The 18,388-nt window shown below is 39.5% G+C and overlaps 2 protein-coding genes and 1 long non-coding RNA gene across 8 annotated transcripts; 1 reads left to right on the forward strand and 2 right to left on the reverse strand.

Moving 5' to 3' along the window:
* Window positions 1-2,866: 2,866 nt before the first annotated feature.
* Window positions 2,867-10,496, reverse strand: onecut (homeobox protein onecut). Of its 2 annotated transcripts, none has more exons than XM_001382188.4 (4): window positions 10,076-10,496; window positions 6,788-9,398; window positions 4,638-4,804; window positions 2,867-4,579 (listed from the first exon to the last, which is right to left on the reverse strand). In XM_001382188.4, the coding sequence occupies exons 2-4, from the start codon at window positions 9,312-9,314 to the stop codon at window positions 4,217-4,219; spliced, it is 3,057 nt and encodes a 1,018-aa protein (XP_001382225.2). In that variant the 5' UTR covers window positions 9,315-9,398; window positions 10,076-10,496; the 3' UTR covers window positions 2,867-4,216. The 2 variants fall into 2 exon arrangements, with proteins under 2 accessions (XP_001382225.2, XP_033237202.1); XM_033381311.1 differs by having other exon boundaries at window positions 4,217-4,579; window positions 6,788-9,416.
* A 32-nt stretch (window positions 10,497-10,528) lies between these two features.
* On the forward strand, window positions 10,529-11,240 carry LOC26532881 (uncharacterized). 2 transcript variants are annotated; one of them, XR_001453442.2, is made up of 2 exons: window positions 10,529-10,744; window positions 10,809-11,240. It is a non-coding gene; the product is annotated as an uncharacterized lncRNA (long non-coding RNA). The 2 variants fall into 2 exon arrangements; XR_001453443.2 differs by having other exon boundaries at window positions 10,570-10,744; window positions 10,842-11,240.
* A 152-nt stretch (window positions 11,241-11,392) lies between these two features.
* LOC4811845 (43 kDa receptor-associated protein of the synapse homolog) lies at window positions 11,393-15,382 on the reverse strand. Of its 4 annotated transcripts, none has more exons than XM_001382189.4 (10): window positions 15,033-15,378; window positions 14,847-14,920; window positions 14,705-14,787; window positions 14,452-14,621; window positions 14,176-14,360; window positions 13,056-13,530; window positions 12,896-12,994; window positions 12,225-12,416; window positions 11,958-12,157; window positions 11,393-11,864 (listed from the first exon to the last, which is right to left on the reverse strand). In XM_001382189.4, the coding sequence occupies exons 2-10, from the start codon at window positions 14,882-14,884 to the stop codon at window positions 11,462-11,464; spliced, it is 1,845 nt and encodes a 614-aa protein (XP_001382226.1). In that variant the 5' UTR covers window positions 14,885-14,920; window positions 15,033-15,378; the 3' UTR covers window positions 11,393-11,461. The 4 variants fall into 4 exon arrangements, with proteins under 4 accessions (XP_001382226.1, XP_015044282.1, XP_015044281.1 ...); XM_015188796.2 differs by having other exon boundaries at window positions 14,847-14,949; window positions 15,033-15,377; XM_015188795.2 differs by having other exon boundaries at window positions 14,847-14,965; window positions 15,033-15,377.
* Window positions 15,383-18,388: the final 3,006 nt, after the last annotated feature.

Below are 18,388 nucleotides of genomic sequence, written 5' to 3' on the forward strand. Positions count from 1 at the left end.
TCAGTGCAGAAACCCTGGGACCACACACATATTTCAGAATTTTTTTTTTGTATATCCAGTGTAAAGCCATAACGGATCGTGAATCTACTCCGATAATGATGGCGTCTACGATATCAGCAACGATAAAATCGTTTTCAAAATTATATGTACAATTCTAAGATTTTTTTTAATCATGCCTATTATTTATTTATTTATTTATTTATTTAATTAACAATTATCTGTTAATAATGGTACTTAGTTACTAAAGGCGGAAAAAGATAAGTTAAAAGTTAGCTAAATTTAAATGATTATAAATATTGCATGCAATTAGTTTAAGAGACAGTTCAGGGGATAGGGTTTGACAGAGGGAGTTATAATTATGGCATAAAACCCTAAAAGGTTCATGATCAGCATAATTAGATCTACATATGGGTAGACGGATAGGCCTAAAAGTACGGGTAGGTCTAGATGGAACGGCCAAGTCAATCTGACCCAAGAGAGTTTGGGAGTCAACAGTCCCAAGAAGGAGCTTGTGCACGAACATTACGCCATTGCATATTCTGCGATGGTGCAACGACGGCAGGTCAATAAGATTTAGCCTAGACCGGTAGGGTGGCAAGATTCTACCTGAGTCCCAGTTAAAGTTCCGAAGGGCAAAAATTAAGAATTGCTTTTGCACGGATTCAATAACAGCCTGCTGTTCTTTATACTGCGGGCTCCACACACAAGAACAATACTCCAATATAGGACGTACTAACGAGATGTACAGTTGTTTTGTAACGTACGGGTCGTCAAACGCCTTGGACCAACGCTTGATGAACGCTAAAACACCCTTAGCTTTATTTACAGTTGCAGCTATATGGGCGTTAAAACACATCTTATGATCAAAAAGGACTCCGAGGTCATTTGAACTCGAAATTCGTTCAAGGACATGATTTCCTAGAACATATGGGACAAAATGAGGAGCGCGACGATAAAATGTCATAAGTTTGCATTTGGAAAGGTTCAGAAAAAGAAGATTAGTTGAACACCACAATAGTAGTTCACTTAGATCAAGTTGAAGGCGTGTGTGCAAATACCAATCAGAGTAAGAAAGACGCCTCTTTACCTGTAGACGTTCGCAGACGTATCCCATTGAGAGGCTCCACATTTCCTTTAGCTATACCTTCCATGATTAAAGAATGAGATGCACCTGTGTCCAAAGCAGCGTGTGAGCGTTGCACTCCGAACTTGATACATCGCCGTTGTGGTCGCGTGGATTACTTCTTAAATTACGGAGAGGGCTGTTCGTTACCTTGCTTGTTAACTTATGGAAGCGGAACAACGGAAACTCCAGTGATCCTATTCTTTGTCGTGGCTTTTATACCCCAATATTTATTTATTATTCTGCCTAAATTATTTATTTATGTTAATTTATATTAATTTCTGCGAAATTAACCGCAACGGAGCGGTTCACAAGAGCCGATCGAATTCCCGCCGATATCAGATCCTTTGGGCCCGATTGCTCCCAGTGGAAGTGCTGCTGCAGCATAACCACTTGACAATTGAAAACTCCAGTGATCCCCTTCTTAATCGTGGCTTTCACCCCCCAGTATTTACTTATTCGCAACTAGCGGACCCGGCGAACGTCGTCCTGCCACAATTTAACGCTTCTGCCATGCATGTAATTCATGAGTACTCTGATCTTATGTTGGTTGCTGGATGTTTGTCCTGTCAGCAACTGATTCGTGATTTCTGATTATTTCAACATAAGAACCTGGGAGAATAGTCAAAAACCGATATTAGCGGCATTTCCTTCAGTACCTATGGCGTCACGCAAGTGGATTTACTCGTCTGATCGTAACTTCGACCGATTGAAACAATTGAAATTGAGACGCTCCGTTTCGACCATCGCGCAATTGTCGACGCGGTACTGTTCGTTTCTTCTTTTGATATATGAATTCAAACATAGTTAAAGAATAAATAAGAAGTAATGACTTATTAGAAAACATCTCTTTGCATTGAACATCTTTACATTGCGGTGATAGCCAAGTTCAATCGTCGAATCAACAACTAAAACGATCTAAAGGAACTTATGAGCTTATGAACTTTGGTGGAACTTATCGTTCTGTGGGCACAGATAGGAAATTATACGAAAATAAGAAGAAGAAGAAGAAGAAGAGAAACTCAGGCTCTGGAATAATATTGAAAACCAAAGGCAGTCCAAAAAGACTCTCATCACCGAAAAAATATCTCCTTTAGGAGGGTTATTGTCACCTGAGATATCACCTCAAGAAATTAATAAAGGTGGACTCCTGCAAATTCTGTGAAATGGAGCAGGAAACATAGGGAAACATCCTATGTGAATAGAATCTCATTTAGGGGAGGAAGAGTGCAACCCCAACACCCCCTACCACCCGCTGGATTGGGGAAAAAAACCCACCAATGCGAATAGTTTCATACAAAATCGAATAATAATCCGACTGGCCGGAACAAAAGATCAATATATGTTCGAAGATCAACACGACAAGGCCTTGTAATAATAATGTATAAATAACATTAAATAAAAAATCATCGCGGATTGAGTTTAGATTTCACAATTACATTTTTCTTGACTTCTGCTTAGCATGTTCTCTATATATTTATTTGGTTTTAGTTTAACTGAAAGTGTAACAAAAACATTTGTAATTCATAATTCATAACGACGTTCTCTAAAAGTGCCAAAAGCACGAGTATCAAATAAAAGCAATCAAATTGTATTTTAAAACTTGAAATTGGTGCGGAGAAAAACCTAAAAACAAACTGGATGGCTATTAATTTTTTGTTGCTTTTTTGTTGCTTTTTAAATTGTATACTTATAAGGCATAGATACATACATAGGTACTTACATAGTTACGGTTGGGTTGCCTTTAATTTATTATTGCATTTATTTGATTTATACATACACTTATTTTATGAATCGGTCTATAAGTACGAGTAAGATATAGATGCGGACTATAGGACTGCTCTTAACTATTAACCCACCATTTACCGTTGCAAAAATTGTATTTAAACTAAATTGACTAGCATACATATTCTTCTTATTGCATTATTGCATCATTGCCCTTCCCTTCCTTTCAAATAGCATACAGATACAAAAAAAAGTGCTTGTTACAGATGCAGTTGAGTATTATTTAAACAATTGTTCACCATTAAGTATTATTAAATTATTTTGTGTGAGCTTTTCGTTTTTTGTGTTCTTGAAATAAATAGTGGTTTTAGAAAAGCACAACATAACTTGAATTCCACTGAAAGTTTTAAATTTACAATGTATATGCATTCGAATTATTTGTTCGGATAAGCGTTGGACTAAAGGGCATACATATAAGTACATATATATTTTGCTTATTTACAGCTTATTTTTTTTCCGTAACTCAATTTAATATTCATTTCCTTTTGCGATAAATTATTTGCGTCTTTCTAAGCTCTATATAATGTAGTGTGTTTGTTGTTTATCTTATAAATTTGACTAGATACAGTTACATTCTTAGACTTTTTGAATCGGTAATAATTAAGTTTTGGGAATCCTTTTAATTTGTTCCTTGTCCATCTATCTCTTAACTTGGCCTCTCAACATACATATGTACATGCACTGACACTCGAACACAACAACTCATCTACATGTGAGTATGTATATTACAAAAGTACTATTGTAGATAAATTTATCTTGAAAGAATAATTCATTTGAGTTGTGCTAAGTGATAAGTGTTACTAGATTTTTTATCTAAGTATACACCTTAAACTTTTATACATATTTAGGGTTGAATTTTTTACAATGGGAACAACATTCTACGTGAGTTTTTAAGCTTTAGCAGACTATCATGACTTTTAGGTCATCCAAGTAATCAGAAATGGCTAAATCGTCCATACAGATGTTGGTTTGATGCTGTTGCAGCCCATGACTTGGACTAGGGGCCCAATTTTCTTCAACATCTGACTGTGGCTTAATCTCAGCCAAATTATCTACATGACCTTTACCATCACCCTCATCGTCTAATAGAATATTTCCAACCACCTCATCCACCCTCCGTGGAATTTGATTGGTATGGACTCTCACTGTCTTCCGAGATGCAGATGCATTAGAGTAAATATCTATATCAGAGCGCGTGTGCGTGTGTGTGCCAGTGTGGGTCCGGGTGCGGGTACGAGTTTCAAATAGCTTGGTCTCTAGGTTTGGTTTGTTCTTGTTGTCGGATTGTTGCCTACATCGGCTATGCTGTCACAACATATCGCCATGCTCGTCACTATTATCCCCATGATCGTCAACTAAGTCAAAATCGTGGCTGTTGTCCAGCTCCAATTCCATATCAGCTTCGTCATCAAAAGCGCCAATCGGTGACATCGCTGTCGTATGGATATTTGCGTAGTTTGCATGTGATAAATTATTGCTTGGATTTTGGTTATGATCCTGTTGTTGCTGACGGTTCTGCATGGAATGCAATGCATTCTTTGTATCGTCATCGCGCCACTTGTCCATTGATCGGCGACGAGCGTTCATAAAGAAATTACCTACGGTGGTAGGCTCCAATCCCAGCTGCCGAGCAATTGTTACTTGCATCTCCTTTGACGGCCTCTTGGTTTCCTAAATGTTTTGTTCATTTAATAATTAAAAAAAATATATATGTATATTGGAAGCTTACTTTAAAAATTGCTTGAAGAGTGCGTCGTTGTAGGTCGGTGAAAACCAGACGAGGCTTCTTTGGATGCGGCATTTGCTCGATCTGAGGTTCCTCCTTGCGACGACAATTGACAATACTGGCAACGGCACCACCAGAAGAAGAAGAGGATGAGGATCCACTGAGCAATCCTGAAAAAGCAGAAAGGCAGAAATGGTAGAAATCCACGTGTTTGGTATTTACACATGAGAGTGAGCATGAAAACAGTGACAATATGGATTTTATTGAAATCTATCAAATCTCTTAAACAAAATGACCTATAATTCCTAGGAACTCTATTCTAGGGGAAGTAGTCTTACGCAATTTATGTTCTCAGATGCTAGAAATGTTGAACCTCTTGTAAAAACACAGAGAAGATGGATATCGGGGTGTAGCTACCGCCTACAAAGAGGATGTAAGACTTACTATATATGACTCAGATCAAATGTTACCTTAATATATTTCGAACCTCTGATATCGCTCGAAAATTATAATCCTATAATAGAGTAATCCTTGAGTGGAATTCAACGCAAGAAACTATTGATAATAATAAGTCGAACAAAAATAAACAGAACTTAAAAATATAGAAAACTGGGTGACCCGGCAAACGTTGTTTTGCTAGTCGAAGAAATCAATTTGATGTAAATGCTCGATGAAATTGTTGGCGTTTATTGCGCTGTTCTTCAATTCATCTACGTCTGTCGACTATCTATGTATCTGCACGTTACTCTTCGATCTGGTTGCCTTTGTTGATTTCGTTCATCTCGGGCCTTTTGCGATTATGATTCACGTAACTGCGCCATGCTCACACGATCATCTGTATTGTTTTCTTGGATTTTTTCACCTGAAATTCGTTGTTATATCTCGCATGGTTCTAGACTTGATCGTTTGACGACTCAAATTGCCCCTCTGCGTCTTATTGGCATTGCTCAAAATATATTAAATTCTCGGGTTTCTCGTTTGTTATTGAACTTCTCCGAAATGGTTCGACCGCTTTTCTTGAAATTTTATGTTCTCTCGATTATAAGTTTTTTTTAGATGTTTTCGCTTCCGATATAAAACGAATAATGATTCATAAACAATATTCAAACCCCAGGAACGAATTTTTTTTCGGCCTACTGCGACTTTGTAAATGTACGAAAAGTTTTATTCAATTTAATATTTTTCATAACATTGTCTTTTAATTTTATGACGCCATACAGGTGCTGCAGCTGCAGCATGGGCATGGCTATGGGCGCTTCCCACTCTTCGGGTACCGAAGGAGTGGTGTGATCGGGATGAAAAATAGATGTTGGCCGATGCGCAGACCTAATCGATAAGCACACAAAATTTCACGAAAATCGGTTAAGCAATTTCGGAGGAGTTCACCAACAAAATTTGTGACGCGAGAATTTTATATATTAGATATAGCAAAAAAACAAAAAAAAAGGAAATAAAAGCAACAACGTATAAAATGTTCAACAAGTGTACTATGTTATGGTGGGAAGAAAATGTAGCCACTCTTTTCAGGGGAAGCTTAAAAAGGGCAAGTACACCCACTATTTTCAGAGTTACTGCAACACCATAACATAAAAACAGTCAAATTTAAAAAAAATTCTATGTTACGAAAATAACAGAGCTCCATGTTAATTCAATTACAATAGAGGCTTGGAGATTGTTCTAGAACAATTCTTTCAACGAAGAATTAGATACGGAAATTCATGCAGTAGAAAGGGTTGCTCTGCTTATGCTCTGCTTGTTTTTGAGGACTTAAAACAAAATATGAAAAGCTCCAAGCTTTAAATATAATTGCTAAGATTGCCAATCTGTGCATTCGTCCGACATATCACTACTCCATGTGATTTCTACCATTAAAAGTCACACAAGACTTGAATAACAAACAAATATTCTGGAAAAGATTTCAAATCAGCAGAGAATTCCATAAATCATATACACATCCCCAAATCTTTCCATTTAATCTCCTAGGAGAGACAACCAATCAGGAAAGAATGCAAACTTTTGTCCCGCACATGCTGTCTAATAGTCAGTATCTGGTCAATGCAGCAAAATTGCTGCTTCCAAAAGCCTGGTCAGGCCACCATCAGTAAGATTAAAAAAAAATTGTTTAATAAGTAAAAGTAAAAAAGTTTATTTACCGTTTCCTGTCATTGTTGGCATAACTGGTGACGAGTCTGTAGCCGTTATGGTCGTAGTTACCCCTGTCGGTCCTGATGTACCACTCACCCCCGTTCCCCCTGAAATCGGTGTACGCTGTGGTATTTGGGCGGCAGCCATCCGCAAAGCAGACATACGTTGAAACTCTGGTTCCTGCAGCCATTTGAACATCCTACGGAACGTTTCTCGTCCGGACTTTAGTTTTGACCATGGCTTTGGGTTGCGCAACAGATCAGATAGTGTGCCTTGGGAGCGGCAAAGTACACGCTGTGCAAAGATTGCCTGTGGAATACTGTATCTCTTCAGTTCGGCCGAGATACGTTGAGCCAGCTCTTTTGTGTTGATCTCTTCCATATCACTTCCGCTTGCATTTGCACTTCGGCTTCCGCCTCCACTAGTGCCGGGGTTGGATTTTGGGGAATGCGACTTTGACAGCTGCTGCACGTTCTGGTAACCATTTTGATGAGACTGTTGATGGCTTGTGTTGGCTGAATGCGGGTTGTTATGGATACTACACTGATCGCCACTAATATCTTGGCTTTTGGGTAGGAAATGTTGATGTCTTTGACTTGGGTCATTCTCGTTCATTCTCATGCCTGCAGCCCCGTCATCCGTTACAGGTGGAGGGGTAGGTGTAAGAGAGACAACAACAGGCATTTCAGCTGTGAGACTTTGTATTGAGCCATTAATGTTGGGCAAGGTAACAACCGATGCGGGGGAGTGTAAGGACATGGAAACAACAGAACCGGCAGAAACTGAGTGGGGGCTGAGTGTTGGACTATGCTGAAGTCCGGCCGTTGAACTTGTCGACGAAGACGTGGCCATTATCAGCTCATGATCATGGTGATGCCCGCTATAGGATGACTCATAATCACTCACAACCACACTGTCCCCTATAACACCGGTCGGTGAGAGGCATATCACCTGTTTCTGCAAAGTTACGGGTATCAGCTGGAGTCCATGACTATGTCCGTTTCCGTGTCCGTGTGCATGTCCATGTGTAGTCACCGCGTCTCGCTTTTGGCCGTTGACGTTAACTCCAATCTGCAACTGCGGGGAATCCGAGTGCGGGGAAAGAGTCACGCATCCACCAGTTACTGGGGAAGGCACTGACACTGAGGAACTGTGCGTATGCAAGTCGCACGAGACTACCATACCGGTGAGCCCGTGGGATGGAGAACCAGAGTAGTTATGTGGAGGAGGAGGAGAAATCATTGAGGGCAACTTATCGTAGGAGGAATACGGCGACTGTACTCCAGATAATCCAGATAATAAGAATGAGCTGCAATCGTTGTTGCTACAACCAGAAGAGCTGACATTACCACTACTTACAGTTCCTGTCTCTGCAGCGCTGCTGGATGAGTTGGTTGTGCCTTCTGCTCCACTTCTACTTCCACCTCCCCCTCCTCCTCCTCCTCCTCCGGAGATGTGACCAGAGTAAGCGAACTTATCGGACATCGTCGATATGGGCGGAAGTGGTTGAATAGGTGTCAGCGTGGCATACGACGTCGGACTAAAACCAGGCGGTGATATGCGATCATTGACAGATGTTAATGTTTGATATGAGCTGTGCTCCAATACAGGACTGAGTAATTGACCGCGCCCACCAGAGTCTCGATCGTCGTCGTCGTCTTCATCCGCATCCCCTTCCACATCCTTGTCGTCCTCGTGAGACTGTACAATAACCGATAAAACCTCGCTGTGAACGCTTCCATTGTGTCCTAGTGCCAGCTGAGCTGATCGATGGTGCATACTTTGATGTACTTGGCCATGAGTTTGATGATGCGTTAAATGGCCATACTGATGCTGCTGTTCTAGAAGCTGCTGGTGTTGATGATGTTGGTTCAGTGTGACCTCTTCCTCCTCGCAGGCTAAGCCGTCTGACGAAAGCTCATCCATTATTCCAACACCGACGTTCGAAACGTCTTCATCCATATTATGACGTTTACTGGCCTGAGACTGACTTCTAACATGACTGAAATCCTGATCTCGACGAACAATAAGAAGCTTGTGCTCCTGTTTGACAGATACACCTTGGGACAGCACCGTATTCACTGAAGCTATTCCATCCAAGCTAATATCAGACCCAACAAAGTCCACTGGGCTACTGGCGATCATTCTCTCCTGCCGCTGTTGATGCTGGGTCTGGGTTTGGTGTTGACGCTGATGCTGGTGGTGGAGCAACGACAGTGGTAGTGGCAAATTCCTACCCTGAATCTGCAGCTGTTGAGGCACAATCTGATACGCTGTCTGCACATTACTGTGCGCGATTTCATCAATAACCATCACAACAGAACTAGGCTCCTCCTCACCAGCCCCGTCCGCCGAGGACATCATTGATTGCATGGTCATGGCAAGAGCCTCACCGCTGACACCATGTAGACTGTGTGACTCGGATTCGGAGTCAGCTTCTTGGTGCTGGTTCTGGTGTCCAACGGTAATGAACTCATCGTCCACCAGTTCCTGGCTAAACGTCTGGGAATCCATGATTTCATTAATTGATTCCATTCCTTACAAAGTTTCGCAGGCCACAGCCACAGTTGTCAATAACAAAAGGTTGGAGATTCCACTTCAGTTATCATCAAACTTTAACTGCAATAAACGAATAAACTACGTCAAACTGATGAGTACTGTATGAGTATTGTTATTGTATGTAATGGAAACAGGCAAAGATTCAGCTTTTGGTATATTATGTAAGTATAATCGAGTTCATCTTAAAAGTATTGCTTTTCCTTTCTGAAGGCGGACTTACTTAAGTATGTATGATTAATGCGCGGCAGCTATTACTTTAATGTTCTCTCCTACGTAGTATATATGTATAGTCGTATGCAGTAAAAGTGAATTTACATACATATACAGGAATATATATGTATATAAAATAAATATTTTTACATATAGCTTTTGAGTTTACTCTAAATGTTTGTGGTATGCTGGGGGTCTGTATTTATTTCTTATTTTTTGTTAGCCATGAGTTCCGTTCCGTTTCTTCATTGTTTTTGTCGCTTTTCACGTTGCCATCGCCGCCAACCCTTAAGGGTTGCTTCGACCTAGCTATACGCTATACATACATGCATGTGCACATGTATTGTATACATACATACATATTTACACATATATATACTCGTGTGTAGTTGTGGGGGGTTGGGGTTGCTTGCACTTTGGAATTATTTGTCACCTTTTGATGGGCTGTATCTCTTTTAAGAGTCTTAACTTTCGTAAGTTCACAAACTTGAATCTCCACCTGATTTTATATTGTTTATACAATTTACCTTAAATGGCTGCTAAGTCAAAAACTACATCATCATGAGAGCCGCGAGTTTCGCCCCACTTTGTGCAACTCGATACATTTCTAAAACGTACACAGGTACACAAATATTTCCGGATTGGATAATTTTCTGAACTTTTTACACATCAGAAAAGCTGTAATTAAATTCCGAATGCTGTTTATTTGATAAACTTTTCCTGATCTGATTAACGTTTCCAAATCGATGGAGAATTATAATTAGAGCATTTCTTATAACGAAACCTTCAGTTGGAAAATTCTCTACGCATGTAGGTGTACGAGTGTATGCATGAGTGTACATGCACACACATGTGGGTGTTATTTTGTAAAACTTTGTTATGTGACGACCGCCGCGTTCCATGAAGTTTCGGCTACTGAGCAGCCACAACACGCCACCCCTCGCGATAAGGGTTGCGTTGCCGTTTTGAAAACCATAGAGAGCTCGCTCTCTCTCAAAAGCCCGACTACCAGCTGTGGCTCGGAAGGAGAGCAATAGGGTCGGGTAGGGCCCAAGGGATGAAATCTCGACGAGGCACTGTGTGTGAAATTACCAATCTAGTAGGAAAAAGTCTACAGCTCCTAAATTATTTAATATAACATAAATCGATTCTTATAGAAACATTTATAACAGATTATAACATTTTTTAATCAAAAGGTATTTTTTTAAAATTCATAGTTTAAACATATACTTTAATTAAAAAAATAATAATAATAATTAGCATGCGCATTGCGCACTGCCGTTTCCGTCATAGCCACGTCCTGCTCATACAGACCATCTTTTGTACTACCATCAAAAATGCCAGCTGGCGCTGTATACTTTTGGGAGCGCAGATGCAAGACGTATCACACTAGAAAGATTGCTGCTGTGGAACTTGGAAGCATTCTGAATTACATAATTAATTTACACATGGTCATATTGGTATTAACACAATAACGTTTTTTGTTTTAATTTATGAATTTTAAGAATAAATATCATACATATCATATATAATTTTAAAACTTGAACAATGCACCTGCCTGATTTGTTTATATGATGGTTGTTAAGGTACTCTAAGTAGTTGTTAATTTAGTAATAATTTAAGCTTAAGCTGTATGATTAAATGCCCATCAGTTGCTATCTTACGTGCTTGCGAGAAGCATACATACATAGATTGGAAAGTGCATTTTCTGTTAACTTTTTTATGCATTTAGAATGCAGCTTTCTGAGAACATACATATATTTTTTGGCTATCTACGTCTTCAAGCAATTAAATTACGATGCTATTAATTAGAGTCCCCTCTCTCCAGTGCTATATTGTATTTTAAATACTCGTACCACTGCCGTTTGCAAGAGCAGATTTTCCACCTCTTCTTAAATATGCAAGGGGGTCAATTAGACAGACGATGTGGCGTTTCTTTCGCTATCGATGGTCAAGCTGGATGCGCGCAAGGACGCCAGTGAGAGATTGCTGTGATACAAAGCCTTCGGGGACAACAGCGTCGTATTTTGAATAGCTGGCATCGTTTTGTTGATATTGCAAAATACAGAAGACTCATTAACTGAACGCGACTGTGCTGACAGAGCTTCAGATTTCATCGCCAAGAGCCCATCGACAGAAAGAGCATTAGCATTCAATGTGACCGTAATGGCGCTGCCTCCATCAGTGCTTTCATTCTCGCCCGCTACAGGCCCACCACCGCAAAGATGCAAGCGAGAATTCAACAACTTGTTGCAGGCCGGGCATGATCGTGCTGGTCCGTTTTTGTCTCGCCGTCGCATTATTTCGTGTGCGCATCTGGAATAAGTGCAAATATAATTACCAAGTATGGTTATATTCTTTAGCTGTATATAGCTTTCAATTTATTTTAGCGATCAACCTTTTACCTACCTCGCATGGAGAATGTGTGCACAGGGTAGGGCTTCTAGATTGCCCGGCTGTAAGCCGAATAATTCCCCACAAGCACCACAATTTAGGCCTAATGCAGCATCTGTCTGATTTGCCAGGCGGAAGTGAGTGTTATATTGATCCTCGTCGCCCAACGCGCGGTATATTAAAGCTAGTCGACAACGAATCTTGCGCACCAGAAGCTGTAATACAGATATAATATACGCATAAATATTATTAAAACTTTCTGGATCTAATATTGATAATCACTTTGGCACCAATAGAGCTGGCAACCTCAAGTAGACGTGTGTTAAATTCCAAAGGCCTGCAGTTGCAAATCTTGTTCTGAAGACGTAAAGTTTCCAGGCACCGGGCAGCCCCGTCCATCGCCTCCATTTGAGCCATGCGATCCCCTAAACTTGCTGATGTACCCATTGCTTGCTCATATTGTCGGAACGCCCGCTGATGTAATATTTTTCGATCGGTCAATATAAAAAAGAAGGAATAAGTTAAATATGTATAAGATTTTTCTTAATAAGTAATTTTAATCATACTGAACGTGTATACTCGTAGGAAAAATCAGGTTGTTATTGTTTCCGAGCTTTCCGAGCGGAATATGTACAAATGGTTTTACTATTCGTAAATTTGAATCGAATCTGATGACTACTAAAGATTTTTTGGCTTTAAGTTGATACAAGCAAATAAACTTGAGCTGCTCTTAGATTTCGATGTGCATGAACTCTATGGATTTTACATATGCGTTAACCTAATACTTGTATTTTATAAATTATACAAAATTATTAATAATATGAATTATGCTTGAATATTTGTGTGTGAAACTACATTTTCTATAGTTCGCGATAATCTCCAAAATAAAAAAGTACAAAAGACAGAGGGGAAAATTGAGTTGCATATAGGCCATGCACATTTTTTGTACAAACATCAATATCCATTTTCTTTCGGTATATATCCCCCATAACACGGACACTTCTTGTGTATGTGGCCTGATCTCCGGAAATAAGCGACAGTTTAGTTGCCTCCTAAAAGAAATTATATTTATCAAAACTTGTCGACTAAATTTTTAGAAAAACCTTCAGTTACCTTACAGTAGTCCTGCGCATCCCCCAGCTCGCCCTGCTTTCGCAAGGAGGCTGCCATGCGCAGCAAAGCGGCTCTATGATGACAGGAATTCAGGTCCCCCAGTTGTAGGGATCGCGACAAATCGTATGCTTTGGATGCGTAGGTGGCACTTTTATTATTATCCTGTAGTCGGCCGAAAAGTTCGGAGAGTGCCACGTATACTTGCAACTCCAACGAAGGATCGCCAATGGCTATAGCTATCTTATGAGCCCCCTGCAGGCCCTCCAATGCTCTAGAAAATCCGCCCATTTCAAGGTAAACTCGTGCCACTGTCAAATGGACCAGTCCACTGCGGCATTTTGTTCCGCACTCGTTATAGAGCGAGTGACGAGCGTAACTCAAAGCTCGCTCGAGACCACCTAGACTAGCATGTGCTCGACTGAGGTTTAGATACGTCTCTGCACGCATGTTTGGAGAGTCGAGTTCCTCTGATATGCTAAAAAATAAAATGACAGGTTAAACTTGATAAGACTATGAATGACTTTTGCCCAGACTATTACTACAACATGAAAATGTGGTAAAATCAATACAAGCAAGAGTTGAAGACTAGCTTTAAGATTAATGCTATATGTCAGCTATATAAGGAGTCCTGTAATTCTGATTCATATTTCTTGGTGAGTTATGTATGCTTGAGCATTAAAAATTAATTTCTTGAAAGCCTTAATTTGCATCTTTATTGTGGTACATGTACGCGCTTGAATGCTTGGAAGTCGAAATTTAGGACTAAGTTTTGTGATTACTAGTAATATTTTGTAATAAATGTATACTAAATAATATCATTCAAATTTTCTTTTCTTCTTCTTGATTATTACGATGTATTGATTATTATAATGTACATAAATACATATGTATATATGTAGATATCTGGAAAATCGGAGCTGCGAAGATTTGATATATGTATATACCTGTCATAGTCATTGTGTAAACATTTTACATTTGTTTCTTAAGAAATCTTCCTTCTGCATTTTATGCTGACATTTTAAAGCACATTTAAAAAATTTCTGAGCAAAAAGCAACAACTAAATACTATAGCCAATTTCATTTTATAGCACATTCGGGAAAGGTAGGCCATTTTACTCACCCAAGCTGTTGATGACCGAACTCAATAGCTTCACGAAACTTTCCCCAATCCATATGTGCCTGATACAAATAACCCAATAGCTGGAAGCAATCCTCGCGACGACACGTGCCTTTTAATGCACTACGCCAGGTGCGTACTGCAGCTGTTTGATTGTTTTGCTCATAAAGCCGAAGACCGCGCTCAATCTGTGAACAAATCCAATCAGTGAATTGCCATATATTGTATTAATACGTTCCTATATCGTGTGTTGTAAACGTACGATAGGGAAATATTCACCTTTCGTTTTGCAATGTACTGTCGAAGGCTTCGTTGGCAAGCCAAAAAACAGCTGATTACAGAACCAGAACGTAATAATCCTTGGCCAGTCCAGAGAGAACGCGAACCTGCATCAGGGCTTGAGCCATAGCCCGCAACTCTCGAATAGCTCTCATCTAACTGACATAAATCTGCAATCAAATATCATCATGTCCAGGTATGTGTGCATATTTATACATATATTTAATTTATGTACAAAATTTTAAGGACAAACCATTTGAGTTTCCTAACAAGTATCGCGATCCATCAGGTGACGCTAGTAAGTGAGTTGCAGATAGATTTTGGCTTTGAGGAATGCTAAAATTAAACCGAATTAGCTCCAACATACATATTTAAGCAATATTTGCTGAATATACCTAAGCAGATCCTTGGACGCAATGCTCTCCCATGACATGACAGGCTTTTTAATTATTTTGTAATTGTGATAGCCCTTTAAAGAGTACCCCAATTGTGTCAAATCTTTGGCAAGATATAACTTTATTAATGAGATAATAGTACACGCCTTACATCAAGATGAGCGTTTTAGAATTGTATGTACATACCTAAACACGTCACACTTGACCTATTAGAGCGTTGCACAGCTTCAATTTGAGTGACCTTGCACGAGCTTCCCGTACACCACACACCTGCAATCCTGTATTCGTACGTGCATATGTATGTAAGCTACCTGCCCTGCACGTCTATTATAGTAACGTAGCACTAATACTTCTTACATTACATGCAAAATGTATTTAATTTGCAAATTTTTGTTCATCTGTTTTTTAACATGTTTTGTAAATTTAACTTGTTTTCCCTAGCTTTGATTTAATTTTGAGCCTATCTACGTAGACGGTAGTGAAAATCGAGACTGACAAAAACAGAACTTGGGTGGTGGTTTTCTCTCTTTGCTTTGAGGCTGCGCGGTCCATACAAATATATTGTCGTTCAGGTTGCGAATGGGTCAAGAACGGAACTAGTTTCGCTCAGCTGCACTCTCAGCAAGTGTTTCTCCGAAATACAACTAGGGCCTGTCTAACTATGTAATACCCTTTAGTTAATATAATATGCTGCTTCATAAATTGGCTCCAACAGTACTTTAATTATTCTTAATGTCCCAATTTATTATAATCACACTTATAACGAGGGGGAACGTTGTGAGTTGCTGCGGAGACCGCAACTCTACATTTATACCCGATACTAGGTCAGTATGGCTCTCCTCCGGCAGAAGCCACGAATATTAAACGACACGACAAAGAGTGCGTGCGAGAGAGACAGAAAATCAGTCTGAGCGTGACGTCGGGCGCTGCGTAGCCACTTCAAATTGATTTGTTCCTTTTGGTTCAAAAATGATCCGATCTGATCCAGATTCAGCAATCTGATAGATGTGGTCATTATCTATTATTCTGCGTTTTTAGTTTTCTCGAAACTGCAATATTGTGGATGCAACAGATTTTCGTCCTTTGTGGGGTCGGAAGGGGGTGGGGCGAAATTTTGAATCTAACAGGAGTGCGGATACCAAAATTTGGTTACTGTAGCGTTAATAGTCTCTGAGATTTGTGGATGACCCAGATTTTTGTCCTTTGCGGGGGCGGAAGGGGGTGTGGCGAAATTTTGACACAAAACGGTCAATGCCGATATCACAGGAGTGTGGATGCCAAATTTGGTTGCTCTGGCTCTTATAGGTTCTGAGATCCTTGAACTCATATTTTGCAATTGACAAAACCGACCATTAAACCTGTGTGTTAGAGAGAGACAGAGCGAGAAAGAATGAAATTGTTTTCTTGATTCTGGCCATAATAATTATACGATCTGGTTCAGATTTTGCACTCTAGAAGATATAGTCTTCTTCTACGATTCTGCGTTTTTAGTTTTCTCGTATCGTCGAAATTGTGGATGCCACAGATTTTCGCCCTTTGTGGGGCGGAAGTGGGCGGGGCAATGTTTTGAAATATTCTTGTAGCAGTGACATATCACAGTCTGGATCCAAAACATCGTTGCTCTAGCTCTTATAGTCTTTGAGCATTAGGAGCTGAAGGGGACGGACAGACGGACGGACGGCCAGACAGACATGGCTCAATCGACTCGGCTATTGATGCTGATCAAGAATATATATACTTTATGGGGTCGGAAATGATTCCTTCTGGACGTTACACACATCCCCTTTTACCACAAATCTAATAAACCCCAATACTCATTTTGAGTATCGGGTATAAAAATCCCACTTTTGTTCATGGCATTAAAACTACTTTTTCTGATCGACTTCTGGCTCCAAAATTATGTAATGAATTATGATTTGGTACAGGGATATATTAGTGTTGTGTAGATGTGTGTAAGAAGGACAAGTTTTCGACCCCATACAAAAAATAAATATATATATTCTTTATAGCCGAATCCGATATACCTACATATTTCTGCCTGTCCGCCCTCTTGTTTGTAGCATACTTCGCAGAGATTATAAGAGCAATCAAAATTATTGTGAAGAGAAACCCCTGTGATATCATACTAAAACAAGTGTCTTTTAAAATTGTGCCATGAAAAATGATCATTTCTATAAGAATGCCAGGTCTGGATCAAATCGGGTTATTATTATAGCCAGAATGAACAAATCAATTTTCAGTGGCTTCCATGCGCTTACTCTCTCTCTCTCACACACACTCTTCCTCGTTGGAGCGAGCTGAAAAATGGAAACAAAATATATAAATATATAAAATATTCTAAAATTAAAAGAAAGAAAGAGGATAAACGGAGTGCAAAAATTAGTATTATAACTAGCAGTCGGGGTTCCTCTCCATGTTTTTCTCGTCTTTTCTCTCGTTGGCTGTTCTACTAAAATTCCCCGTCCCCGGCTACATAAATAGGACTACAAAAAGTATGTAAATATATGTATACTATCGGGTAAACTATAAGTTTTATCTTTTTTAATGTGTTTTAGAGTTCATGAACTATCCTAACTTTAAATATTGGAATTGCTTGTTGTTAACAGAATTGGATTCTAAATTTGTATAACCATACAAATCCATATCAGATACCGTGTGGAAGATTGACTGATCAGATTAAATGAAGCTTCAATGAGCAATATGGTAAATTTGGTTAGTTTGCATTTTTTTTAAAAAATGTATATCTATTTTTTGCATTTATTCTAAGTTGATGACACTGACTGTAGTTTAAACAAAAAGAGGCCAAAACGGGCAAATAGGGATGATGTTGTATTATATACTATAATTAATAGCTTGTTACTTTAATCTTTCGTATGTGTGTACAAGTATATGTACATATGTTGAAAAGTTTTCTCTAATAGAACACACATTTGTGGGTTCGCCAGTGGCGCAAACACTGGCTGAACTAGTCTAAGAACGTGAAGCAAAATGACGTTCGACCTTGCTATCGACGTAGTTTGTCCAGTAAATTGTCGAAAATCTTGGTGGCTTTCATACAGAACGGTCCAGTCTGTCTTCAGATATGAGCGAAAGGGTTCGGGCTAACAACAATATGCTCGGATCCGATACACAGCACAGATGACTTGAGACAGTGATAGGTCAAGGTTTTAGGGACGTTTACTAAGAAATATCGTATGTTCTTTATCTGATAGCGAGTAAACAACAGCTTTTATAGCGGACGGTGGAATATACGAAAAAGATAGAAAAGTAGGAATCATTGTTACACAAAGGAATTTTACGTTGGAGCGAGAAGCTTCCTGACGTTTCTGATACGTACCACTTGTATTGACATTTTGCAAAACTAGAAAGGTGCACTCTCATCCTAAAGTAACTAAGATTTTTTCTTCAAGATTGCATTGTTACATCCGGGAAGCCTGTTGTGGGATTTTCAACGTCCAGTGACCTTAGGCTAACTTTTTATTTACTCGTAGCTGCCTGCCACCAAAGCTTTGCGCCGCAGGCACAGTCGCAAAAAAAAAAAT

The sequence above is a fragment of the Drosophila pseudoobscura genome, chromosome 5 (assembly GCF_009870125.1).
Source record: "Drosophila pseudoobscura strain MV-25-SWS-2005 chromosome 5, UCI_Dpse_MV25, whole genome shotgun sequence".
Lineage (NCBI taxonomy): Eukaryota > Metazoa > Arthropoda > Insecta > Diptera > Drosophilidae > Drosophila > Drosophila pseudoobscura.

Bases quoted from the DNA above. Each gene is read 5' to 3' on its own strand.
- onecut (XM_001382188.4), bottom strand. From the start codon at position 9,314: ATGGAATCAATTAATGAAATCATGGATTCCCAGACGTTTAGCCAGGAA. The intron at 4,805-6,787 runs GTAAATAAACTT...CTGCTTTTTCAG, and splicing joins GCCAACAATGACAGGAAACG to GATTGCTCAGTGGATCCTCA. The intron at 4,580-4,637 runs GTAAGCTTCCAA...CAAAACATTTAG, and splicing joins CTCTTCAAGCAATTTTTAAA to GAAACCAAGAGGCCGTCAAA.
- LOC4811845 (XM_001382189.4), bottom strand. From the start codon at position 14,884: ATGTCATGGGAGAGCATTGCGTCCAAGGATCTGCTTAG. The intron at 14,788-14,846 runs GTATATTCAGCA...GTTTAATTTTAG, and splicing joins GCGTCCAAGGATCTGCTTAG to CATTCCTCAAAGCCAAAATC. The intron at 14,361-14,451 runs GTGAATATTTCC...ATTTGTTCACAG, and splicing joins AGTACATTGCAAAACGAAAG to ATTGAGCGCGGTCTTCGGCT.